This window comes from Thermobia domestica, chromosome 8 (genome assembly GCF_964235325.1).
Source record: "Thermobia domestica chromosome 8, izTheDome1.hap1.1, whole genome shotgun sequence".
NCBI lineage: Eukaryota > Metazoa > Arthropoda > Insecta > Zygentoma > Lepismatidae > Thermobia > Thermobia domestica.
In genome coordinates this window covers 16938757-16962391 of record NC_137461.1, presented here as the reverse complement: position 1 = coordinate 16962391, position 23635 = coordinate 16938757, and the positions used below count along the sequence as shown (strand labels likewise).

The following is a 23635-nucleotide window of genomic DNA, read 5'->3' as shown; positions in this document are numbered from 1 at the left end:
AAATGCTTCTAGTCATGAATTCAACGTTGCAATAAGTGCATTGCTAGCCAAGAACAGTACTTTGAAGGAGATTAAATCAAATTCCATGTTAGCTTATTACCTTGTTTGTAATAAAATTATTCACTGTATTTTTTGGTCATACCTCGTACTTTCAATCTGCGTTCTTCCCTCAGAGTAACCGACCATGCACTATGAAAACAATACACAGAATTATAAAAATGGTATTTAAAAAAAAAAAAACCGTCTGCGAACGTGCATAGGGTTACAGTTCCGTAAATCCGCCTCCTGTATACACCTTTTATTCCCTGTGTGAAGAACCAGACATTTTAGCTAATACACACAAAAAAATGAATAAACGATAATCACTGTCAATTGTCTACAGGTTGTTCTCAGAAGGAATGAAAAAGGAAATCAATAAATTAATATTAAATGTAGAATTATTTTTGCACTTACTGCTTATGTATTTCTGAAAACAACAAAGTTACGAACTTACACGGAGTTTGTCTTTAACTTTTGGAAGGAATATAGGGTAAAAAATGAATTAAAACTGAAGTCAAAAATGAACAAAACCTTCAAAATTAATTACGAAACACTAATAATACTAGCCGGCACGAATCTATCACACTGTGAAATGTACCACGATGAATACTTCTTTGTAAAGTCTTTTTCTTTTATAATTCTTTCTTAAAATGTCTATCAACAATAGAACATCTAATTAATATGATAATAGGTAATTTCTATAGTAATAATTCACCAAACGCAGTCTGAAAACAACAGAAAAAAAATGGATCAGATAATTATTCCTGTAGAAATTTTAGACAGTCCTAGCAAAATTAAACGAAGCGTCAGCGCTATGTCCTCTGACGATGCTACCGAAAAGACAGCAGCCACAATTGCTATTAGACAAATGCTCGAAAAACAACACCCACCCATTAAACCAAAATACGTGATCAAGATTATCAAAAAATGTATAGCACTTTTAAAAGACTTTGATAGTCCTTCGCTGCAGTTAGAAGGTTCTATAATTTTGTCCCAACTCGCTGGAGGAACTCCTGAGGAGCTGAATGCTGTACGAAGCAATGACGCAGTGAATAGACTCACTGAGCTCTTGCAGTCTCCATTCCCGGACGTTGTTCAACAGTCAATATGGGCTTTATCTGTCATAGCAGAAAGTGATCCATTAATCAGGAGTTCTTTCTTACCTGAAACAGTTCTGCCAAAGATAAAACAGCTCGTCGACGATAAGAACACGCCTGTGGAAATTCTTCAAAGCATCGTAAAGGCGATTAAAACACTCTGTGAGCACAAGGGGTCAATTGTGCCCATTCAATTTTTAGAACAAACTCTTCCAGTCTTAAAACAATTGTTAGACGAAAATAATCCACAAATATTACACGATACAGTTTGTGTTTTATCATTTCTCGTATTCGACTCCTCAGAAGATACTAAGATAGCCAAAATACAACGAGTAATAGATGGAAAAGTTGCTGAAGAATTAGTAGATCTTCTGGACTACCACCATCCAACAGTTGTTGAGGCTGTGTTGGAAGCACTTAACACTTTAGTGACAGGATCTGATGCTCAGAGAACATTTTTAATTAAAAAATGCAGATGCTTACGTCCACTGAATAGACTACTGGACTCTAATAACAGATTTGTGATACAAGCTGCCGCACTAGTAATCTCAAACTTTTGCGCCGGAGGCAGAGCTCCAATCACAGAAATCCTTAAAACTAACATTCCGAGATCATTATTCCACATAATGAAAAACGAAAATAAGAGAATGAAAAGTACAGCCACATGGGCAGTGGTCAACATCGCCTGTTATGGCACACCTCAACAAGTGACAAAACTTTGTCAAGCTCTACATGACCATGCTACCTGGATGGAGGTGAAAGCGTTGTATGACCTGTTATTTGCCCAGAACTTGGACACAGAGCGACAGACTTTGCAAGCACTCAGTAAAATCCTTAAAGTTGCCAAAAGGAAACATATTCTGACTGATTTGGTGAAAAAGGCACAACGTATGGGAGGGTTGACTAAACTACAGACCATGCAGCACCACAAGGAGGACGATATAGCACAGGCAGCCAAGAACATTCTTAATCCGAAGTAAGAGGTGTTTCGCGTAGACAACAAAAATAAATCAGCATCAACAGAGTCAATAGAATCAATTGTCATCATATTTCATAGCTGTGTATTATATCTATCATATCGTCTATTACTTGTGTAAAATATCTAAGGCTTACAATATTTACGATAACTTCACTGCGGATGGTGGATTCTTTTTCCAATGTACTAATTTAAAATTCAAATAAATGATACACATATATTATATACAAAGCATATCATTTCTTCTTTCCCGGAAACGCTGGCAACTATAATCACCACTTGAACAATGGAAAGGGAAGGGGAAAAGCATCAATTTCGTGAGTTTCACTACGAAGCCAACAGATTTATGCACATAAGTTAAGAAATCAGTCTCCTTCTATGAACAAATTTCAAATACGAGGGCTATCCAGAAAGTATCAGACGTTTTGGCCTATCGCGTCAGTAGGCGGGACTAGAGTCGCCATCTTGGTGTCAAAACGTTGTCACGCTGAATACGCATCCAGCTGTGGTAGCGTGAGGGCTGTGACGCTCTTACTGTGTTTTCTGTAACGTATTACAGTGTGTGCTGCAATAGAAAACCCCGCCTCTTGTGAGATGCGTTCAGTGATTACGTTTTTGTTGGCAAAAAAAAAAAAAAAAAAAAACACAAGCCAACTGAAATCCATCACCAACTGTGTGAAATGTACGGACATGGAATAAAGAGAGAAGGCGTTTTTTTTTTTTTCACGACAAGGTACGTCCACACACGGCCAAGCATACCCGAGAGTTCTTGGATGGGAGGTGTTTGATCATCCACCATACAGCCCGCACTTGGCGCCAAGCGACTACAATCTCTTCGCAGCGATGAGGACATGGCTCGCTACACAACGCTTTGATACTGACGCCGAACTGCATGCCGGTGTAAGCACGTGGTTGAAGTAGCAGGCGGCAGACTTCCACCGCGACGGTATTGAAAAACTTATGCCTCGGTATGATAAATGCCTTAATTTGCATGGCGATTATGTGGAAAAATAGCTTAAGAGTGTACCTTTCAAATGTATATAACACAATTTGGCTTGTACATTCTGTTACTTTTTTTTTTATTTCAAAACGTCTGCTACTTTCTGGGCAGCCCTCGCAGAAATAGAAGCCAAAACTATTATTGGTTTGTCAACGTACTTTAAAAAAAAAGAAAAAAACATTAATTTATTTATATGTTCAGAACAAATGTCAATCAATATATTGTCCATTCTGTTCATAACCTTTATAATGGATCGAACAGATCCGTTACAATCAACCTAAATAGATTTCTTCCACCTTGTCGGCATCTTTAATGTCGACTGAACGTTGGCACAAAAAGCACAAAATTACTGCCATTTCTCTTTTTTTTTTTTTTTATTTCTTTCTTTTTAGTATGGCAATCGTTTTTCAAATAATTGGAACTAGTCAGAATGTTATAGAATGTAGTAAAAATAGCTAGAATATTATAAAATTTGATCAAATATATTCAAAATAAGTATTTTAAAACTGGAAACTCTTTCTGGTTGTAGCTAGTTTCTATGATTATAAACTATATCTGCTAAATAACAGAAATATTTTGTTTGTTGTATGAAATTACGAGAGAAATGAAAATGTACACTAGATTTTAGTAAGTGTTCTCGAGCTATCGGCTAGATGAAGGTATTGACATCCAACGTTTCCAATGCAGACATTGCATTCGCCTTTAGGATTTGTGATGAAGATACCGAAGATGTGGGCATGTATATATGTTGACTACTTAGGGGCGGAGCTATGAATGGGGGTTTGTGATTGGCTGAGGGAAATGGTGGCTTCTGATTGGCTGACGGATGCTGGTTCCTGATTTGACTGTTGTTGTGGCTACGAGAAATGGCTGAGTTGAGTTGAGTTGAACGTCCCTTTCAGCAGAGAGGCTATATGAGACGGGACCTACTGATTAATGTGGAAAATGAACCACATGAGGTCCGGCCAGGAATCAAACCCGAGTCTCCCACTTGAAAGGCGCGTACGCTAACAGCTTAGCCACGAAGGAACTCTGCTACGAGAAATGGCTATGTTGAATATTTGTTTTTTGTTCCTGAAAAGGTCCGACGAGATACGACTGAACTGAAACTCCCTGTCTCTATTGAGATTGTGGTTACTATGGTGGTATCTGCAAAATCAATTCTATGTTTAAGCTCTAGGCTATGCTCTGCTTTTTGGGTTACTGAAGTCTTATATACTTGTTGTGTTCTTTTGCATTGTTGTTCAATTGTATATCTAGTCTGTCCTATGTATACTCTGCTACATTCATAGGTATACGATATACACCAGGAGTGCGAGGTGAAGGTCGTCTTTCACTGGTTTGAGTAATGGTCTGATGTTGATTGGAGGTTTATAAATAACTCTTATACCGTGTCTGGTGAGTAATCTGCTGGCTATCCCAGAGGTGCGGCCAATGAAAGGCAATGCGGTAGTAGAGAGATAATCCTAACTCTTAACTTTCTTGATCACCTTGTGTTGGAAGTAAAGGCCCTTTTTATGGCCATGTTGATATCTCTTAAGACTGTAGCCATTCTCTTGTAGCGTTCATCAGGTCTATGGCGAACAAGAATATGAAGAAAGGGGAAGTATTCATCTTGCTCCACTTCCATGCTGAATTTGATTTGAGGGTGGCAACTGTTGAGAAATTCCTGTAGTGTTTCAGGACTATGTGGCCAGACAGCAAAAGTACCATCAACGTATCTTAAGAAACAGGCCGGTTTAAGAACCGCTGCATCGAGAGCTTCTTGTTCAAACCACCCCATGCAGAAGCTGGCAATGACAGGAGAGAGAGGAGACTCCACGGCTACTCCATCCGTTTGTTCATAGCAAGATCCATCACACAAAAAGTACGTGAAGGTCAGAGTATGCCGAAACAGGTCAGTTAGTTCCGGGTAGAAGTAACTTTGTATCAGCTGCGTCGTATCCTTGACAGGAACTCTTGTGAACAAAGAAACCACGTCGAAAATGACCAAGAGGTAATTTGGATTCACTTTCAGGTTCTTCAGGATCTTAACAAAATCAGAGGGGTTTTTAATGTGATGTCCAGTTTCCAACCAACGGATTTAGTGCTGACTTGAGGTACACTCATGTCCAAAATTATTGTCGTATGTCTATAAAAATGTTGTTCTAGGAATATAATTTGATAGCAAATTCGCCCGGTATTTCTTATAATGTTAGTATGTGTATAATCGGCAAAGACATGTATGTGGCAAATTTCATGTCAAAATAGCAGTAAATAAGAACAATAATACGAAAATAAAACTTTCTTCTCCATTTAGCAATATTTTGTTTTACTCATTCTAATTTTCGTATTTATAATTCTTTCCCTATGAAATTTACCACAAATATACATTTCCCGATTATACACATAGAATCAGTATTAAAAGTGTCCTGTAACATCATTATCAAATTATATTCTTACAAGAAAACAGTTATAGATATGCGACAATCATTTTGGACATGAGTGTACTTTGCTAGGCGATATGTTGGGCTCCTTATGGTGCTGACAATGGGCCTCAGGGGCACACCATTTTTTTTAACTTCTAGTAAACCATAGAGTCAAGGTGGTTGGCTTCCGTATCCAAACAGACTCTTCCACAGTTCTTCGGGAAGTCCAGACTTCTTCAGTAACAGGCTGGTTTTCCCCTCAACGCTTGACGTAGGATCTCTGGTTAATTTCTTGTAAGCAGGGTTATCTAGTAGATCGGCTATCTTCTCCTTATAAGCTTGTGTGGACGATGGCATTACTTTTGTCAGTTGACAGTACTGTTATATCTGGGTTATCACAAAGCGACTCAAGAGCAGCACGTTCGGATTTGATTACATTGGATTTTGGTAGAATGGTTCTAGAAAGAACTGACCTGTTTGGCTTCCACACGTATGTCGTCACTCACATCCCGTGGCAGGCAGCTAACAGATCGTTCAATTTTGGCTATGATCTCCTCAGTGGGGATGTGCATCGGTGTAGATGTGAAGTTTAATCTTTTCTTGAGCACGGAAGTGCTGGCGTCGTCCAACTGTCTGTCTGTTAGGTTAACGATGTGCTTGTTCTCATTGGATCTCAGTGATCTAGTTTTCTTGGTCTGCAAACGTGAAAACTTCTTTGCTTGCTTGAAAGATAGTTTATATCGGAGTAGGTCGGCACTACATGTGGCAGCTGCATCCACATATCCCCAGTCAAATGGTTACAGGATCGAAGTAACCTTCAGATGAGAAGGCAAGGGAGAGCCGTCAACCTTATACAGTTGACGGCAAGTAATTCTCTTCCTCACTATAGCCTGACTGGTGCGTGTCAAGATCCGTGTGACTGCCGAAGAGTGTAGATGAAAACGAAGTTTTGTGAACTCAGTAGAAAGGCCAGATGAATAAGTAAACGAGCCTTCTTTAATTGCAGTTCTTGAAGATGACATTTACTATGAGGTTTATCCTCCCCGTAAAGAAATCTAATGAAAGAATTTAATTTTTCCTGGTGACGTCATTTTAGTAAGTGTTCTCGGGCTATGAGCCAGGTGAAGATATTGACTTCCAACGTTTCGAATGCAGACATTGCATTCATCTCCAGAGATTGTGATGAAGAGACATCATCATCATCATTGAACCGAAGGTTCCCCTCCTAACAAAAAAGGGAGGATTTTTAGCATTGTTGCTACTCTATCTACGTGAAAATTTTCGTCGTCGTTTTTGGAAATTTTTTCTTCGTAAAAGTCGGTGTGTTCTCGTTGCTGTTTTGTTATTTCGTCTGGTTGAGGGTGGGAAAGAGGAGGGCAAGGAGGTTTTAACTAGCGTTTTTATTATTATTTAACTAGTTGACTATACCCATGCTTCGCATGGGGGCTGTATTTAGAAGTCAACGCCTGTGGGAGTAGAGATGCAAGAGCTCGGAAAAAAACGGCTTTTTTGGGAAAAAAAACGGTTTTTTCTGCTTCGCTTTTTTGCTTGGGAAATTTTGGGCTTTTTTCAAAATTCTGCTTTAAATTGATAAACCAGATTTTGTTTCGCTTCTCTATAACACAAAAAGTCAATTAATTAGTGGTTGATGCTGATAATAATATAAAACCTCGAAAATAAACCATGAATTTCGAAAATATATTTCAAACAATTTTACTTCAACATATTTACATTACGAATTCCAAAGGATTAACCAATGTATATAATAAGAAGGTTTTAACTTTCTATATACAAAAGTAAGCAGAGTTGGCAAGAACCATGGTTGTTTTTGAAAATGCCAAAAACCCGTTTTTGGGGGGATGTTTAAACCAGGCTTTTTTGGTTTAAACCAGGTTTTTTGATTTAGATATTTTCCTTTATGTGTTTATATTACATATTCACAGAAATAAGTTTGTTTCGCCTTGGGTTGTTATGTAGCAGCGGGGTTATGCTGGAAGAAGTCCCATAAGCTTAAAGAAGTCCGGTCAGCAAATGTCATAAATTGAGAAGCTCCCGCCCTAGCCATCGGAAAAATCCCGTCATTACTTGAAATGTAAAACAATAACGGGAAAATCCTGTTATTGCTTTGCATGTAAAATTTAAAGGTCAACATATCATAATCAGTACGCTAAAACTGAGGTATTAAACTACAAATTTAGTACGTAGATATCATTGAAAGTCCAATCCAAGCTAATGTTGGAAGTTACGTAGGCAATCGATAAATTTTGCCAATTTCTATCAATATATTTAAGCAATCTTGGCTTCTTTATAAAACAACAGGCATTTAAGCATGCAGAAATATACAATTTGGTTTCGTTTCGTATGTTTATGCTTAACATCCTTACGTAATACCGAGGTTATCAAGGAGAAGACTTTCGCTTAAAGTGACATCCGAACCGCTACTTGGTTTACGCATGAAAGAAGAGTTGTGGTTCGACCGAGAATTGAACATGGGACACCTTGATTAAAAGGTGAAAGGGAAATAAAACTAATGCAGGTGGTTTGATATATGGAAACGTCACCATGAAGTTCACACGATTCGCATTTTTAGTTCTTTTTATTATTATTATTATTATTATTATTATTATTATTTTTGGTTTAAACCAGTTATTAAAGAAAAGGTGGTGTAAACCAGCCAACCCTAAAAGTTAACACTTCTTTTTAAAAAATACATAAATAACTAGCAAAATTGTATGTAGTATTTTTACTTCAAAACATTCCATACCCTCTTTTTGAAACAAAACAAAATTAAAATAAAACATAAGAGAAATATTAGGCTGCACATCTAGAGCGTTTGGTTCTGTATATTCTTGAAATTCTACAGTTAAGTTTTATAGGCCTATAACCACCATCACGGTTTACCCAATCCTCAAGTTTTCTTAATTTTTAACAAGAGGGATTCAACATATCATTACGGAACTCCCCCTCCCCCCCCCAAAAAAAAAGGACTACGGAATATATTTAAGTTAAGCTAAATACAACTGCACAACAAACATGACTGAGTGGTTAGCTTTTGCGCTTCTATCGGGAAGTCCGGGATTCAACCCAGCATTCGACCATTCTGACAAAGCTTTTCTTCATTCCATCTGTGAATGTAGAAATAGTGCGTGTACTGTGAGTTGGCCGACTTCCTTTCTTATTGCTTTTAAATCGTTATTATTACTAATTACCAGCAGTGATGGTTTTACGAAGGTTAGGGGGCGGTCTTTTGGACTGAAGCCTGTTCCCCAAAGTTACGCAATGTCTGCAACAAACGAAATATTTATTAGTTATGCCTTTACTCATAAATTTTGAGCTCCCGTCAAATAAAAATTATGAATGTTTAGAAAAACTAAAAATTAGTAAGAAAAACCCCTCCCAAAATACTTTTCTAAATCCGCCACTGATTCTCAGGATAAAATGATCCGGAAGATTATTGCTAAACATATAAATGAAACGAAATATTAGTTATGCCTGTACTCATATTCAAGCACCTCCCAAATAAAATTAGGACTTTTTAGGAAACGAAACAATCAGAGAAACCCCTCCTAAAGTACTTTTCTAAATCCGTTACTGATTATTTGTATAAATTGGTATTCAAGGTTGTGTCTGGAAAATTATTGCTAAATCACTGCACAGCTACATTATAACAGAAATGTGGAAGTACGGTTTGACGGATATATTGAAAACGTACGCTTTGACGAATATATAGAAAAACGTAAGTTTAACTTTTGCGCTAGAAGCTAGAGTACTAAGTTCTTAGAAATGAAACACGGATGACAAATTGAAATGATCTAGAGAAAAAAAAATGTCGAAAGCTCGAAAGCTAAAATAAAGTTAAATAGCCTCTAAAATTGCCCTCAAATACTACATTCTTCATGTTAGCTTTAATTCGTAAAACATGTGCTCCATCCATCTTGATGGTGAATTTCAGAGCGAAATATCGCATTTAGGTCACGGAATTCTTATCTAACTATAGAATATACTATAAGAAAGCTATTTAGATAGAAAAATCATGAAAATGAAAAAAGCCAAAATTTCCAAAATTCTCGTTTTATTCCCAAAAAAGCTGGCTTTTTATGTGAAAAAAACCATCGATTCAAAAAAGCCGGCTTTTTTTGCATCTCTATATGGGAGTATCACCATTGCTCTCAGCGACCGCGAAAACTATGGATTTGATACTAAGATCGGTCATTTTGGGCTATTTTTTACACGTCTCAGACCCCCCCCCCCCTTCACCGCCGACCCCCGGCCCGCATACAATTGTAGCTGAATTTGCAAGTCATCGCTAATGGAAGTGTCACTATTGATCTCAGCGACCGCGAAAACTATGGATTTGACACATTAATATCGATCATTTTTTATTACTTTTATATTTCTCGGTATCCCCCCTCTCCCGGTGACCCCCGGCCTGGAGCCGAATAGCGTGAATTTGAAAGTTAATGCGATCGGAGTTTCACCATTGATTTCAGCTACCGCGAAAACTATGAATTCGACACTAATATCGGTCATTTTCTACTACTTTTACATGTCCCAGTAAACACTTCCCCTGAGACCCCCCTGGTTCGAATTTCGACAAAAACGTTTAACTCTGGTCTAGAGCCTGGACCAAGGTATTCGTGACTAAAATTTGGTAACTCTCGGTCAATTTGTCTGGTTCCCAGGCCGGTTCCGGTAAACGACCCCCTGGTTCGAAATTTAAAAAAAGGGCTTCGTCTTGATCTGGGGCCTGGGCCAAGGTACCCTTGACCAAAATTTGGTAACTCTCGGTCCAACTCGTCTGGTCCCCAGGCCGCACACAGACAGACAAACACACAAACAAACTTTATTTTATTTATATTAGAAGATACACTATGAATATGACTCCTGTCCGGATTCAAAATTAACATAAACTTGATAGTGTGTATTGCTGTGTGCTGTTTGTTGAGTTGATTTTGAGTTTAACGTCCCCTTCAGCAGTGAGGCTATATGAGGCGGGACCTACTGATTAACGTGGAATCCGAACCACGTGAGCTCCCGCCGGGAATCGAACCCACGTCTCCCAAGAAAAAGACGCCACGGTAACCGCTTAGACAAGAGGAGTCTCTGTACTTGTTTGTGTATGTAGTATTCTCCATTGTGGGATGTGTTGTTTAGTTTTCTTGAGGGAATGGATTTGTTTATGTGTTCTTCCTTGTGTGGGAAAAAGTGTTCGTTTTCTTGTGTTCTTCATTGTTTATGTTTCCTATCTCATAGCGTTGAGCAAGGAAAAGATTAGGCTAGTGTCATTCCTTTTCTGTAAATATGTAGTTGTTAATGAATATGAGGGAGGTTCTTATTTTGTGAGCGTATCTGTTGTTGAAGTGCGTGATTTCTTGTTTTAGTGGCGTTAAACCCGCCTGTCCGGTAAAGTTCTTTTTTGGGTGCAAGGATTAGATTTAACGTGATCCGCAACCAGTATGTCGGTTTTTGAAAGGTCATCGATGTTTTTCCTGCCGTATATTTAGTATCCGTACAGAAGAATCGATCTAATGACTGTTTTATATATGTGTAATTTGTTTCTCGTTGTCAGTGGAGCTTAGTGGTGACAGGCACTATTTTCGCTCTGCGTTTCATGTTCTTAATGTCTACGTTGAGGTTAATTAGTTTGTCGAATGATACACCAAGATATTTAGCTGTTTTAGCTGGAAAGATATGTGCCCTTCCCAGCATAACAGACTTTGTTAAGTCTCTTCTTGTGCCACACCTGTTGGGGTAGCAGAGGAGAAGCTGCGTCTTTTCTAGGTTTATGCTTAATCTCCATTTGTGGCACCAGCTGAGGCCCGTAAAGATAGCTCCCTCTCTTTGCTTATTGAGAGTGGCTTGATTGAGTTTTTTTTTTTATTCTGACCAGCTGATCAATGGTGGAGTGCCCTGGGCGGAAATCTGCCTGTTGTGCTGAGAGTTGTTGACTTTAAGTGAAATACTTACGTAGTCAGGTTACAAAGATTTTTTCCTTATTTTGGAGAAGGCGTTTGTAAGAGAAATAGGCCTGTAATTTTCTGATTTTTTGTGTGTGCGTGGGTGTCTTTTTCCGGTTATGGAAACATGATGAGATTTGTTTTTTTCTAGGCTGATGGTATGTATACAGTGCTAGTGTGGCCGTGTATAATCGGGCTAGTGCGTTTATAAGTGTTTTTGGCAGTTTCTTAATGTGAATTGCCTGTATTCTGTCGGGACCGGAAGCTGTATTTTTATTGTTTTTTATTGCGGTCAGAATTTCCTCTGCATAGACGGGGCCACTAGTGCCTTCTGATCACCTTTGTGTTGGTTGCGTACGTCCTGGTTTGTCATATCATCATGGTGGTTTATTACAGATTTGATTCGTTCTAATTGCTGTTTGATAGTATGGTGTACTTCTTCTTTGATTGGTGTTTCTGTACACTTTTTCGCTATGAGTTTTTGGAAGAAGGGACTCTTTTCTTCAGGGGTGGAGAGGAGTTCCCCATCTATGCAGTTTTCTATATTTTGTTTGCAGCTCTTATTGTTTTGTAGCAATTTCCAAAATTTGCTTGTATTATTTTTGTACGCCTTCTTCAAATCTGCACAGCGGGCCTGTCTACAATTCACAACGTCCATCGTTATTTCTCTGTCTAGTCTGATTATATGGTTTTTAATCTCTTCGGAGGGAGAATTATTGTGTATTCTGAGGTACTGTCGTTTGAGTTGAAGTTTCCTCATGATTTTAAACGGTAATACTCCGACGTCATTTTCCTGTGGCTGTAAGGATGTATTTATCGTCCGCATTTTGTATAATTTTTTGTGAGCTCGTTATTGGCTGTTTCGATTCCCTCCGGTGTGTCTGTAATTCGGAGGTTTTTAACTTCTTCCTCAATTTCTCTTTTGTAAGTGTTCCAGTTGGCTTTCTTGTATATTTTGAACTTCTTTTTCGGCAGAAGTGTAAGGGCCACGTCTTAAAGGCTGATGATGATTCCCGCATGATCTGACTTGAACGCGAAGTCTCCCTTGGGGGTTGGGTTGTGTAGGCATAGGTTGCTTGCGGTGCTAAGTACTATGTCTGACTTTGTGTCTTGTTATCCTGCATTTCCCTTGCGAGTGGGGCCGTCGATGTGTACTTTCAGTAGAGGCGTATGCGAGATAGGGAAAAATCTGCTGATTATTTAGATCTGCTGCAATAATCAGGTTTTTATATTCGCTATGTACGTTTAGTATCAGGAAAGAATCTTTTATGTTTATCTCCGGAGAGTTGTAGAGGATTGTTATCGTAAATTGAATTGGACCTGAATTTCAATTGCTAAAAGTGTAGTAGCTTTGCTTCGGAGGGAAGGGGACTACTGTATGTGGGATGTTATTCTTTAGGGAAATGGCTGTGCCTCCATCAGGGGCACCGCGGTCTTTTCTGCGGATGGTGTATCCCTGCATATTTAGCTTGACTTTCGGTTGAGTTGATTTTGAGCTTAACGTCCCTTTCAGTGAAGCTATATGAGACGGGACCTACTGATTAACGTGGAATCCGAACAACATGAGATCCCGTCAGGAATCGAACCGGGGTCTCCCACGCTAAAGGCGCGTACGCTAACCGCTTAGCAACGAAGGAGCTCGGCTTGACATTCGGAGTCAATTTTGTTTCATTGGCTGTTAAAATGTCTATCTTGTGGTCGCCAGCATATGTGGTTAGTTCTTTGATTTTATCTCTTATACCTCGTATATTAACATAAAGTATATTAAGATGTTTAATTGTTTCCCCTCCCCCTTTACTGTTTTACTGGCTGCTCCATCCTCTAGTTGCAGTTTGTTAGTTCTGAATTTTTGTTTTGTTTTGAGGTGTTGACTTTTTTATATCTGTTGAAGTTTATTTCATTTATATGTCCTTGTGTTGATTGTAATAAGTTTACTCTGTTCACTGAAAATTTGTTCGGAGGCGGTTTATCGCTTCGTTTCATGCTGTTAGGTTTTGGCTGTTGTTGTGTAGCGCAGAAATTGCGGCTATCCATCTTCTTATCTGCAGCGTTGGCAGTGCAATTTCTCACTTGATGATGGAGAGGACAGTGTTTGCTATTCATTTGTTCTCAAACACTCGGACTAAAATTTACTACTCCTTTTTTCTCAAATACTCGGACTAAAATTTACTTTTCATTTGTTCTCAAACACTCGGACTAGACTAGACTAGAGCGGTCAAGGGAATGAAATGCGTTTAAATTACTATAGTACGTACATCACTATTTACTGTTATTGCAACATACAACAAAAGTGCGCTAGAGAACGGACTTTTTTTAGGTGGCTGTGAGACATTTCTCTTAAGTTCATGAAAAAAAAAAAAGAACTTGAAAACTCGATCAGCTGATTAGTTAAATGAACTTGTATATGGAAACATTGGCTCTGTAGGTCAATGTCATGGTTCTGATATTCGTTTGTTCGAAGTGACTAAAACGCCATCTATCTTTTGTATTCTACCCGTACCTATTACGTTTCCTTTAGATTGAAACATGAGGTAAGCAGGGGTAGGAGCTTAGAAATTGTGTCCGTTAAATTGATAACTAGTTAAATGTGATTTCGGAATAGTGTGTGGATAATAATGCTCCTACACAGAAAGTAGCCGGATTAATTAAGTGTAATGTATGTAAGTGCCATTGATATGCAGCTCGTCAGGAAATTGTAAGTACAAAATTTTAATCTATTTTTTTTCTTTCCATTTCGGCCCAACTGTTACAACTTTTTGGTGAGTGTATGTCTTTGGTCACTAGTTTAATATATATATTGTTATATTTGGGGATTAAATTCAATTTGTGTAGATATTTGATATATGAAACCTGTCAAAAGTACAACCAGTAAAATTAATTTAGAATATAAAGTAGTGGAATGCGAATGTATAAAAATTTCCGGACTACTATTCAAATTGGGAAAGGGTTCCAGTTAACATTGAGTGAAGTTGTTTTGTGTCTGCACAGTTATATTGTTATTGTTGAATTTACATTTATGTTGAAGAAATTATACAATAAATTGTTCGAGTTGAAGTATATTTATAATTTTCACGAAAAGGATTACTTGCCCAACCTACTCCGCATTAAGGGGAATCCTAAAATACCCTTTCATAGGTAGTGGATTACTTGGTAACAAGACTGCCGCTACATATAAATATAAATTACCTCATGTTTCAATCTCGGAACTTAAACCTTAATGCGTGAGGGCAATAAGAAGTGGATTTCGAATCTGGTTGTGATTAAAAACAAGAAAAACGAAAATAAAATTTGTATTAGTCTACTATTTGTAAGCTGGATAAAAGGAAAGAAATTAATTTCATTAAGTATATAAATCTTTCGGTTATTGGTACCATTAGAAAAGAAAAGAAAAATGAATCATTGGCAAGCGGCATACGAAGCTAGGGGTAGTATGTTACGTAATAGCAGAGTCGCAGTAGCTGACCCTCCCCTTATTTCATTTGACGATGAGATAGAAGGTCGTAGGTGTGAAGGGCAGGAAAATCAGAGAGGGGGGAATTTCTTGTCGTTCTCACATACACCTGTTCATGAGCATAGACAAGCAGTGTTGCGAGCTCCCATAACCTGTAACTTTCAAAAACAATTTTCGCAAAGTATTTTTAATTCTTTAGAAAAGCAAATATATGATATACCGGTCATAGATGGAACAGATGGTATGTTAGTATGTCATTTTCTTTTGAAACTTGATATGTTAATAGTAGAGGAAATTGCTCCCGTAGAGGCGATTTTAGTATCGAGTTTACAGAGGTGTAGGAAGCAAGCTTATGAAGAGTTACAGCGCTTGTTAACAATAACTACAGATTGGGGTCATATCTGTCATTCCTTATTATTAAAATTTGTCACACCCTTGATTAATACGGAATTTATGAAGGTATCATTATATAGAGTAATGCAAGAAAATGAAAATTTATTAAACTTTTTACAAGAGAAATTAAGTACATTAAATGTTTTAGAAATTAACATGCCTGAAGATGAAATTTGTAAATTAATAAGTAATTTAGTTACTCCCGAAATTCGTAATCTGTTGTTGATACTTAGTGTTCCAAAAACGGTAAATGAATATGTAGATTTTGCGGAAAGTTTCGAAATTAATGACAAATATAAACAAGATTATAAAAATGTAGTTAAAAGTGAAAAGGTTTGTTTACCACGGGTAAAAACTCCTCTTAGAAGTGCCAGGACAAATTATATATCAACACCTTTTAATAGACAGAATAGACTGAGTTATCAAAATTTAAATGAAAATAAAACCGGAGTTCATAGTGCGTACTCTCATAGTGCAAGGGAAGATCATGGAAGCTTATTACAATTGCCCATCAGTATATGCCATACTTTATATCCCTGTATAATAGATACTGGCTCGACTCTATGCTTAATAGAAAACAGTGTTTTAGAAGAAATCCGTACGAAATGCAAGCCTAAAATAAAACAAGTAAATTACTCTGTGACCATCATGCAAGGGAATGAGTTGTTAGTGCGTGAGTTGGTGCAACTTATTTTCTTTATACACGGTGTCCGTTTTACGGCGTGGTTTGGAGTTGTTAACCATCCAAAATTAAAATTATTATTGGGTTTAGACTTTTTACGGGATAATTACGCCCATATAAATATAAACGCTCGAGAACTTCTTTTTGAGAAATTGAAAATGCAAGTAAAGTTACAACCTTTTGAGAATAACCCAGTTGGTATGAACAGTGATCTGTGCGCTTTCCAATATCATTTCAGGCCTACTCGGAGAGATCCCAGACACCTTGGCGCCAGAGTTTGTGATCGATTCGAGGGGACTAGGTCTGAAGGTGCAGCTTTACAATATGGTGGCAGTTCTTTTTCCTGTAACCTGACATCACCAACCCAAACCAGCAAGGCTAAGCAGTTTCCAAGGAGGCCTCGACGTTATGGCAACCAGACCAAGCAGACAACCAGTGGCGTAGGCGAGTCCAGGAGTAGGGCGGAGAACCGTACTAAGGAAAAGACCAAGGAGACAGTTGCACTTGAGAATACTGATACTGCTGTTTATGAAGATGTTCCACCTGGCACGAGAATCTTTAATCCATTGTATAAGGAGGCAGATAAAGAGGGAGATGGAGAAGAAGCATTAAAAGGTAGTGTAAATTTTGAAAATATTTATGATGAAAATTTGATACCGTATGTTAAACAATTACTTAATGATTACAAAGAAGTAATAACTGATAAGTTAGGGCATGTTCGTGATTATTTATATGAAATTCAATTAACAGATCCTTCACCAAGCATTACTCAACCATATATGATTCCTAAATATAAAATGAAAGAACTCGATTTGTTTTTAGACAAATTAATAGAACAGGGTGTTATTGAAGAAATAAATAGTAGCCCATACATTTCACCCTGCTTCCTCGTTACTAATCGAGATCAATCCAAGAGATTAGTGATTAATTATGGCCAAATTAATTCTAAATTGTTATTGACTGGATTTCCGAGTCCGAACTTAGAATCTATTATTTCTAATATAGGTAAACACCATCTGTATACATTAATTGATGTTCGATCCGCATTTCATCAATTGGAGATTAAACCTGAGTGTAGGAATATAACTGCATTTGCTACACCAAATAGATTATTACAGTATTGTCGCCTACCAATGGGGATGGCAGTTTCACCATTCGTTTTGTCCAGTTTAATGCATAAGATCTTTCGTGATATAGAAGGGGATTATTTAGATATTTACTGTGATGACTTAATAATTCACTCGGATAGTGTTGAAAAACATAAAGAAATTTTAGAAAAAGTGTTAAAAAGGTTGAAAGATTGGGGGATTACTATTAGTCCACACAAAGCTCAGTTTATGAAATCAAAAGTGAAAATATTAGGATATGAGTTCTCTAATGGTCAAATGAGAATAGATGATGAGAGAGTAAGAGCGATTAAAGAAATACCCAGACCGAAAAATAAACGTGCCTTAAATAGAATGTTGGGATTTCTTAATTATTATCTTAGATATGTAAAAGATTATTCAGAACTTTTGAGTCCATTATATGCTATGAGATCACCCACAGTTCCATTTATCTGGGGGAAGGAGGAAGACGATTTATTGGAGAAAATTAAGGAAGCTATTATTAACCATATTGTTCTTAAAGTGCCAGATATGAATGCGCCCTTCGTTTTACATGTCGATGCTTCCACCAAAAATTATGGTGCTATATTAAGCCAGTACGATGGTGATGGAAAACTTAGACCTGTTTACTTTTTGAGTAAACGTGTTCTTCCATCAGATTGGTCAAAAAGCGTTTTTGATCTTGAGCTTTCTAGTTTAGTTCATGCGCTTGATAAATTTGACATGTATCTTCATAAGAAATTCACAATTTATTGTGATAATTCAGCCTTGACGTGGATACTTAAAAATCATAAACGTCAAAGAAAATACAAGGTCTGTATGATAAGTAATGAGACTCGCCGCGCCGCGGCGCGCGTGTCGCTGGAGCGGGTTTGTCGGTGATGGAGGATGTAGGGGGGGGTCCGAGCAAAGCAACGCACCGCGCGTCAGTTGGCTCCGAGCCTTAGTGGAGCGCGGACAAGCCTTGGACAAAGCCCTTGTGAACATTCTTGTCACGGCGGAAAATCAACAAACATGGAGGGTTCCATCGAACAGCGTTATGCGATCAAATTTTGCGTTCGCCTGGGGAAAACGGCTACTCAGACGCTTTCTCTCATCACGGAGGCCTACAAAGAGGAAGCCCTATCCAAAGCCCAGGTGTTTCGTTGGCACAGTGCGTTCCGGAACGGCCGGGAAAGCGTTGAGGATCTGGAGAGGGCTGGACGCCCGACAACAGTGACTACGGACGAAACTGTGGCAAAAGTGAGGGATCTCCTGAACTCAGACCGTCGATTATCGTTGAGATTGATTGCTGATGAACTCGATATGAACCACACAACAGTGCACAAGATTGTGACGGAACAATTGGGAATGAGAAAAATCTGTGCGAAACTGGTGCCGCGAGTGTTGACTGACGAACAAAAGCAACGACGTGTTGATTGTTGTCAGGAACTGTTGAACCTCATGAACAGTGACCCTAACTTTGAAGATGACGTCATAACAGGTGACGAGTCGTGGGTGTTCCAGTACGACCCTGAAACGAAACGTCAAAGCGCGGAGTGGCACACTCCTGCGTCCCCGCGCCCCAAGAAGGCCAGAATGTCGAAGTCAAAGGTGAAAACAATGTTGATTGTTTTTTTTGACAATGTGGGGGTGGTCCACAAGGAGTTTGTACCCCAAGGACAAGCCGTCAACGCCGCCTTCTACAAACAAGTCCTTGAGAGACTGCACAGGAGCGTCAAGCGGAAAAGACCGGCGATCGCTAGCCGGTGGAAGTTGCATCACGACAATGCCCCTGCCCACACCGCCTTCTTAGTGACCTCCTTTTTGACCCGGATTGGGGTGGAAGTCCTTCCACAACCACCCTACAGCCCAGATGTGAGCCCGGCCGACTTCTTCCTCTTCCCGAAGCTGAAGCCACGCTTGAAAGGAACCCGTTTTGCAGACGTCACAGCCATCCAAGCAGCCGTGACCACATTTCTAAAGGACATGCCGGCTGCTGACTTCCAGGGGGCGTTTGCAGCGTGGAAACATCGATTGCAGAAGTGCATCGACGCAAGAGGAGAGTACTTCGAAAGCTTTTAAGTCCCTGTACAGATCAGATCAATAAAACAATGTTTCCAGACCTGGTCTCATTACTTATCATACAAACCCTGTACGGCTCTCTTATTGAAAAGGTGAGTCGATATCAATTTGATATTATTCATTTGCGGAGTGAGCGCAATATGGCAGATTTTCTAACTAGGATGCATAATTATATCGATTATACACCTCCTTCATCAGATATAGTGGAAATTGATAAGGTGGATGATAAAGAAGTACACTTGAATTTTGTTAATTTCTGGAATAATCCTTTCTTCCATAAGCCATTAGGAGATCATCAACGAGAGGACCCTAATTTAAATACTATAATACAAGAATTAGAAAGGGGACAGGTAAAGGAACCTTATGTTCTTAAAAATGGTATCCTTCTGAAGAAAACTAAAGGTAAACAATATGGAGGTTTAAGAGCTGTTGTACCAGAGTCTCTTAAGTATAGTGTGATTAAATTTCATCATCAAGACCCTGTAGGTGGAGGACATAGTGGGGTCCAACGAACGATAGCAAAAGTGGCTATACGTTATACTTTTCCTAATTTATTCCAAGAAATTAGAGATTTTGTTCAGAGATGTACGACTTGTCAGCTGTGTAGGGATAGGAATAGACTTCCTTATGGTACCTACTATACTCAGAAAGAGAAATATCCTAATAATTCTCTATTTTTAGATGTAATGGGGCCTTGGCCTATCAGTAATGGGTTTAAATATGTATTAGTCTTAACCGATGGTTTTTCTAGATTTGTCATTATTGAACCTCTTAGGAATTTGAGTTCAAAGTCTATATGTTTGAAATTAGATAAAATATTTTATTCTTACGGGTTTCCAAATAAAGTGATTCATGACAATGCTGGATATCTGCAAAGCGATTATTTCAAACATTATTTATTTAGTTTAGGCATTAAAAACATTTGTACTACTCCTTATTCCATGTCAAGCAATTTAACAGAAAGACAAAATAAAAATATAAAATTAATTTTGAAAACCTATATTTATAAAAATCAAACTAAGTGGTCTAAGTATATTTATCAAGTCCAGTACACATTAAATAGTAGTGAAAATTCTGTAACTCGTAAAACTCCAAGTGAGGTATACTTAGGAAGAAAGATGTTTAATCCTCTAGATGTAAACTGGATTTTAGATCTAGGAATTCTTGAAAGTACTCCAGATAAAGCTGAGATGAGTAAAACTATTGTAGATAATATTGAATTGGCCTGGAAAAGGAAAGAGAAATTGTATTCTAGAAAACATAGAGATATAGATTTACCTATTGGAGAAAAAGTATTGGTTAAGAAAGTAACTAAATCTTCTTTGGAAAAACGTTATCAACCTAAATTAGATAGCCAATATCAGGGTCCGTTCGAAATTATGAGCTATCCAACAAAGAACACAGTGTGGTTACAACTTGTAGCTGATAAGAAAGTAAAGATTAAACGTCATGTCAGTTTCATAAAGAAATTTTATCCAGCAAGAGAAAATAATAATGGAAATTAAGAAAATATGTACAGATTCTGTAATAATTGTAATCCACTTCACTGTTAAAATATATGTTATGTGTTATATATATTTGTGTACTGTGCTCTGTTTGTACAATTCTGCAGGTTCGGAATTGGGTGTTTCTGGCCATGGCTGTGTTTGTTGTGTTTGTCCGAGAGAACCTTCCCATAGAAGAATGGCAATAAATCAGGACCATCAGGTGGATAGGCAAGAACAATACCGTCATCAATCCTGTTATCTTTCTGCAGTTATGGTGCGTGCTTCGTCGATTGGACAATGAATTAAAAGGAGCTCCGAAACAACTAACGATTTGTTTGTGAAGAATTTCCATCGGTGAGTTCGTTCCATTATTCTTTACTGCATGCCGTGCATGGAAGATGAACTTACTTCGAAATGTTAAATAACTGTTTGTTTAATTAAACCACCCGGAGAGGTGGGGAATTTAATATGAGACATTTCTCTTAAGTTCATGAAAAAAAAAAAAAGAACTTGAAAACTCGATCAGCTGATTAGTTAAATAAACTTGTATATGGAAACATTGGCTCTGTAGGTCAATGTCATGGTTCTGATATTCGTTTGTTCGAAGTGACTAAAACGCCATCTATCTTTTGTATTCTACCCGTACCTATTACGTTTCCTTTAGATTGAAACATGAGGTAAGCAGGGGTAGGAGCTTAGAAATTGTGTCCGTTAAATTGATAACTAGTTAAATGTGATTTCGGAATAGTGTGTGGATAATAATGCTCCTACACAGAAAGTAGCCGGATTAATTAAGTGTAATGTATGTAAGTGCCATTGATATGCAGCTCGTCAGGAAATTGTAAGTACAAAATTTTAATCTATTTTTTTTCTTTCCATTTCGGCCCAACTGTTACAACTTTTTGGTGAGTGTATGTCTTTGGTCACTAGTTTAATATATATATTGTTATATTTGGGGATTAAATTCAATTTGTGTAGATATTTGATATATGAAACCTGTCAAAAGTACAACCAGTAAAATTAATTTAGAATATAAAGTAGTGGAATGCGAATGTATAAAAATTTCCGGACTACTATTCAAATTGGGAAAGGGTTCCAGTTAACATTGAGTGAAGTTGTTTTGTGTCTGCACAGTTATATTGTTATTGTTGAATTTACATTTATGTTGAAGAAATTATACAATAAATTGTTCGAGTTGAAGTATATTTATAATTTTCACGAAAAGGATTACTTGCCCAACCTACTCCGCATTAAGGGGAATCCTAAAATACCCTTTCATAGGTAGTGGATTACTTGGTAACAAGACTGCCGCTACAGCTGGGATTATATTGATCATCGGATTATTCAAACCGGACTGCATAAAATTTCACTTTGTTGTTTATTAGTTAATATTTTTTTACTATTATTAATGTTACTACTTTTAGTTATAGCATATGTTTACAGACGTGTTCAAATTATTAGACTCAACATTCAGTTTCTGAATATTTTAAGATTCTTACAATGTTACGTGAGAAAATACGTTCGAACTTAGTCCAAATTACTACTTTGTAACTCTGTCCTAATTTCTAGTGGTACACAAAGATTAATATTTCCCATGAAATTCCTTATTCTTTATTACGTCTCTTATCCTTTGTGACATCCTACGTACGAGTTTAGCACAGTTTGCCTTCAATTTAGCATCATGATACCACAAATTGTTGATCTCCTGGACCAATTTATGTTTGGTTGTAATGTGCTTCTTATTTAGCTTTTTCTTCATGAAGCTCCAAAGGTTTTCAATCGGTTCATATCAGGGTGGATTGATTTAAATCAGTCTGATTTAAATCACGATTTAAATCAAGATTTAAATCACTTGATTTTTTAAATAAAAATCGTTGATTTAAATCAAATTCCGAAATAATTTAAAGTGAAAATAAGTAAAGTCCTGTGTCTGATCTGTTATTTCGATTATGGAAGATGATAATCATAATGCAATGAGACTCAAATGTACAGTATGTACAGCATAGAATGAAAACAAGTGTCATGCAGAGGATGATTAGGGAAAATCCCGTTTTGAACGGGTAACAGGGCAATCCTGTTTTCTTGTCTTCGTAACATAGGGTTTATATTGTAAATCGTTAACTATTCCAACGGGGAAATCACCATCGACATTTAAGACTAAAGTTATTTTGTGTGCGCGTTTATATATTTGTTCCCAGATAACAGGGCGTATTTAGAAGTGTCCTATCCCCTCTCTGAATTTTTTTTAAATTTTATAACTTTAGGCAAAATTTATGTATTTCGTGCCACCTAGTTACAATTTCCTAAAAATATGCCCCTGCCAAATATCAGTAACTTTCGTGGAAAATAAGTGTCACTTTGATAGCGTTGCTGTACTTTTTCCTTAACGCTTAACCTTTTAAATTATATCACCTATTTTTAGGTGATAGGATAAAATCTTTATTATTCGATTTAAAAAGTACCAATAAAACTTTTTATTTCGTTTTTTCAGGGCTGAAGGCATTGTAGAGCACGTTACATATGCTTTCACGCCTCTCTGTGTCGAAACATAGGATGTGATGACGTCATAAATTTAAAAATGATATTTTTTGTTGTGCCTATTTTTATTATTTTTTGGCGGCCCTACATTTTGCATTCAGAAGACTGAAATTCTGCACACTCGTTCAGTGCACCCTTAGTATTTTTCAGATGATTTCAGATCTCTGCGTGAAAACAGGGGGGTCCAGAGGGACAAAAATGTATATTTTTTTAAAAAAGGATACTTTTAACAAAAAATAGCTTTCTTCACGATTTTCCCGCCTCAGATGGAGATATATGAATGGTACCATCTGAAAGGCTGTTCTATTCTGAAGAGAATGATGTACGAACCATGATCTTGGATAAATAGGGATGCCTCAGGAAACTGTTACCTGAGATCCTGTTTTATACGGGAATCTGGGGTATTTGGAGATATTATTTTTCGCGGGCTTACTATT

General features: G+C 37.6%; 2 protein-coding genes across 2 annotated transcripts in view; one reads left to right on the top strand and one right to left on the bottom strand.

Moving 5' to 3' along the window:
* Positions 1-23635, bottom strand: part of PIG-S (phosphatidylinositol glycan anchor biosynthesis class S) — a 75510-nt gene that overhangs the window by 31166 nt on the left and 20709 nt on the right. The window lies entirely within an intron of this gene.
* LOC145692722 (uncharacterized) lies at positions 15722-21860 on the top strand. The gene is made up of 2 exons (XM_081768143.1): positions 15722-16618; positions 20786-21860. The coding sequence occupies exons 1-2, from the start codon at positions 15970-15972 to the stop codon at positions 20959-20961; spliced, it is 825 nt and encodes a 274-aa protein (XP_081624269.1). The 5' UTR covers positions 15722-15969; the 3' UTR covers positions 20962-21860.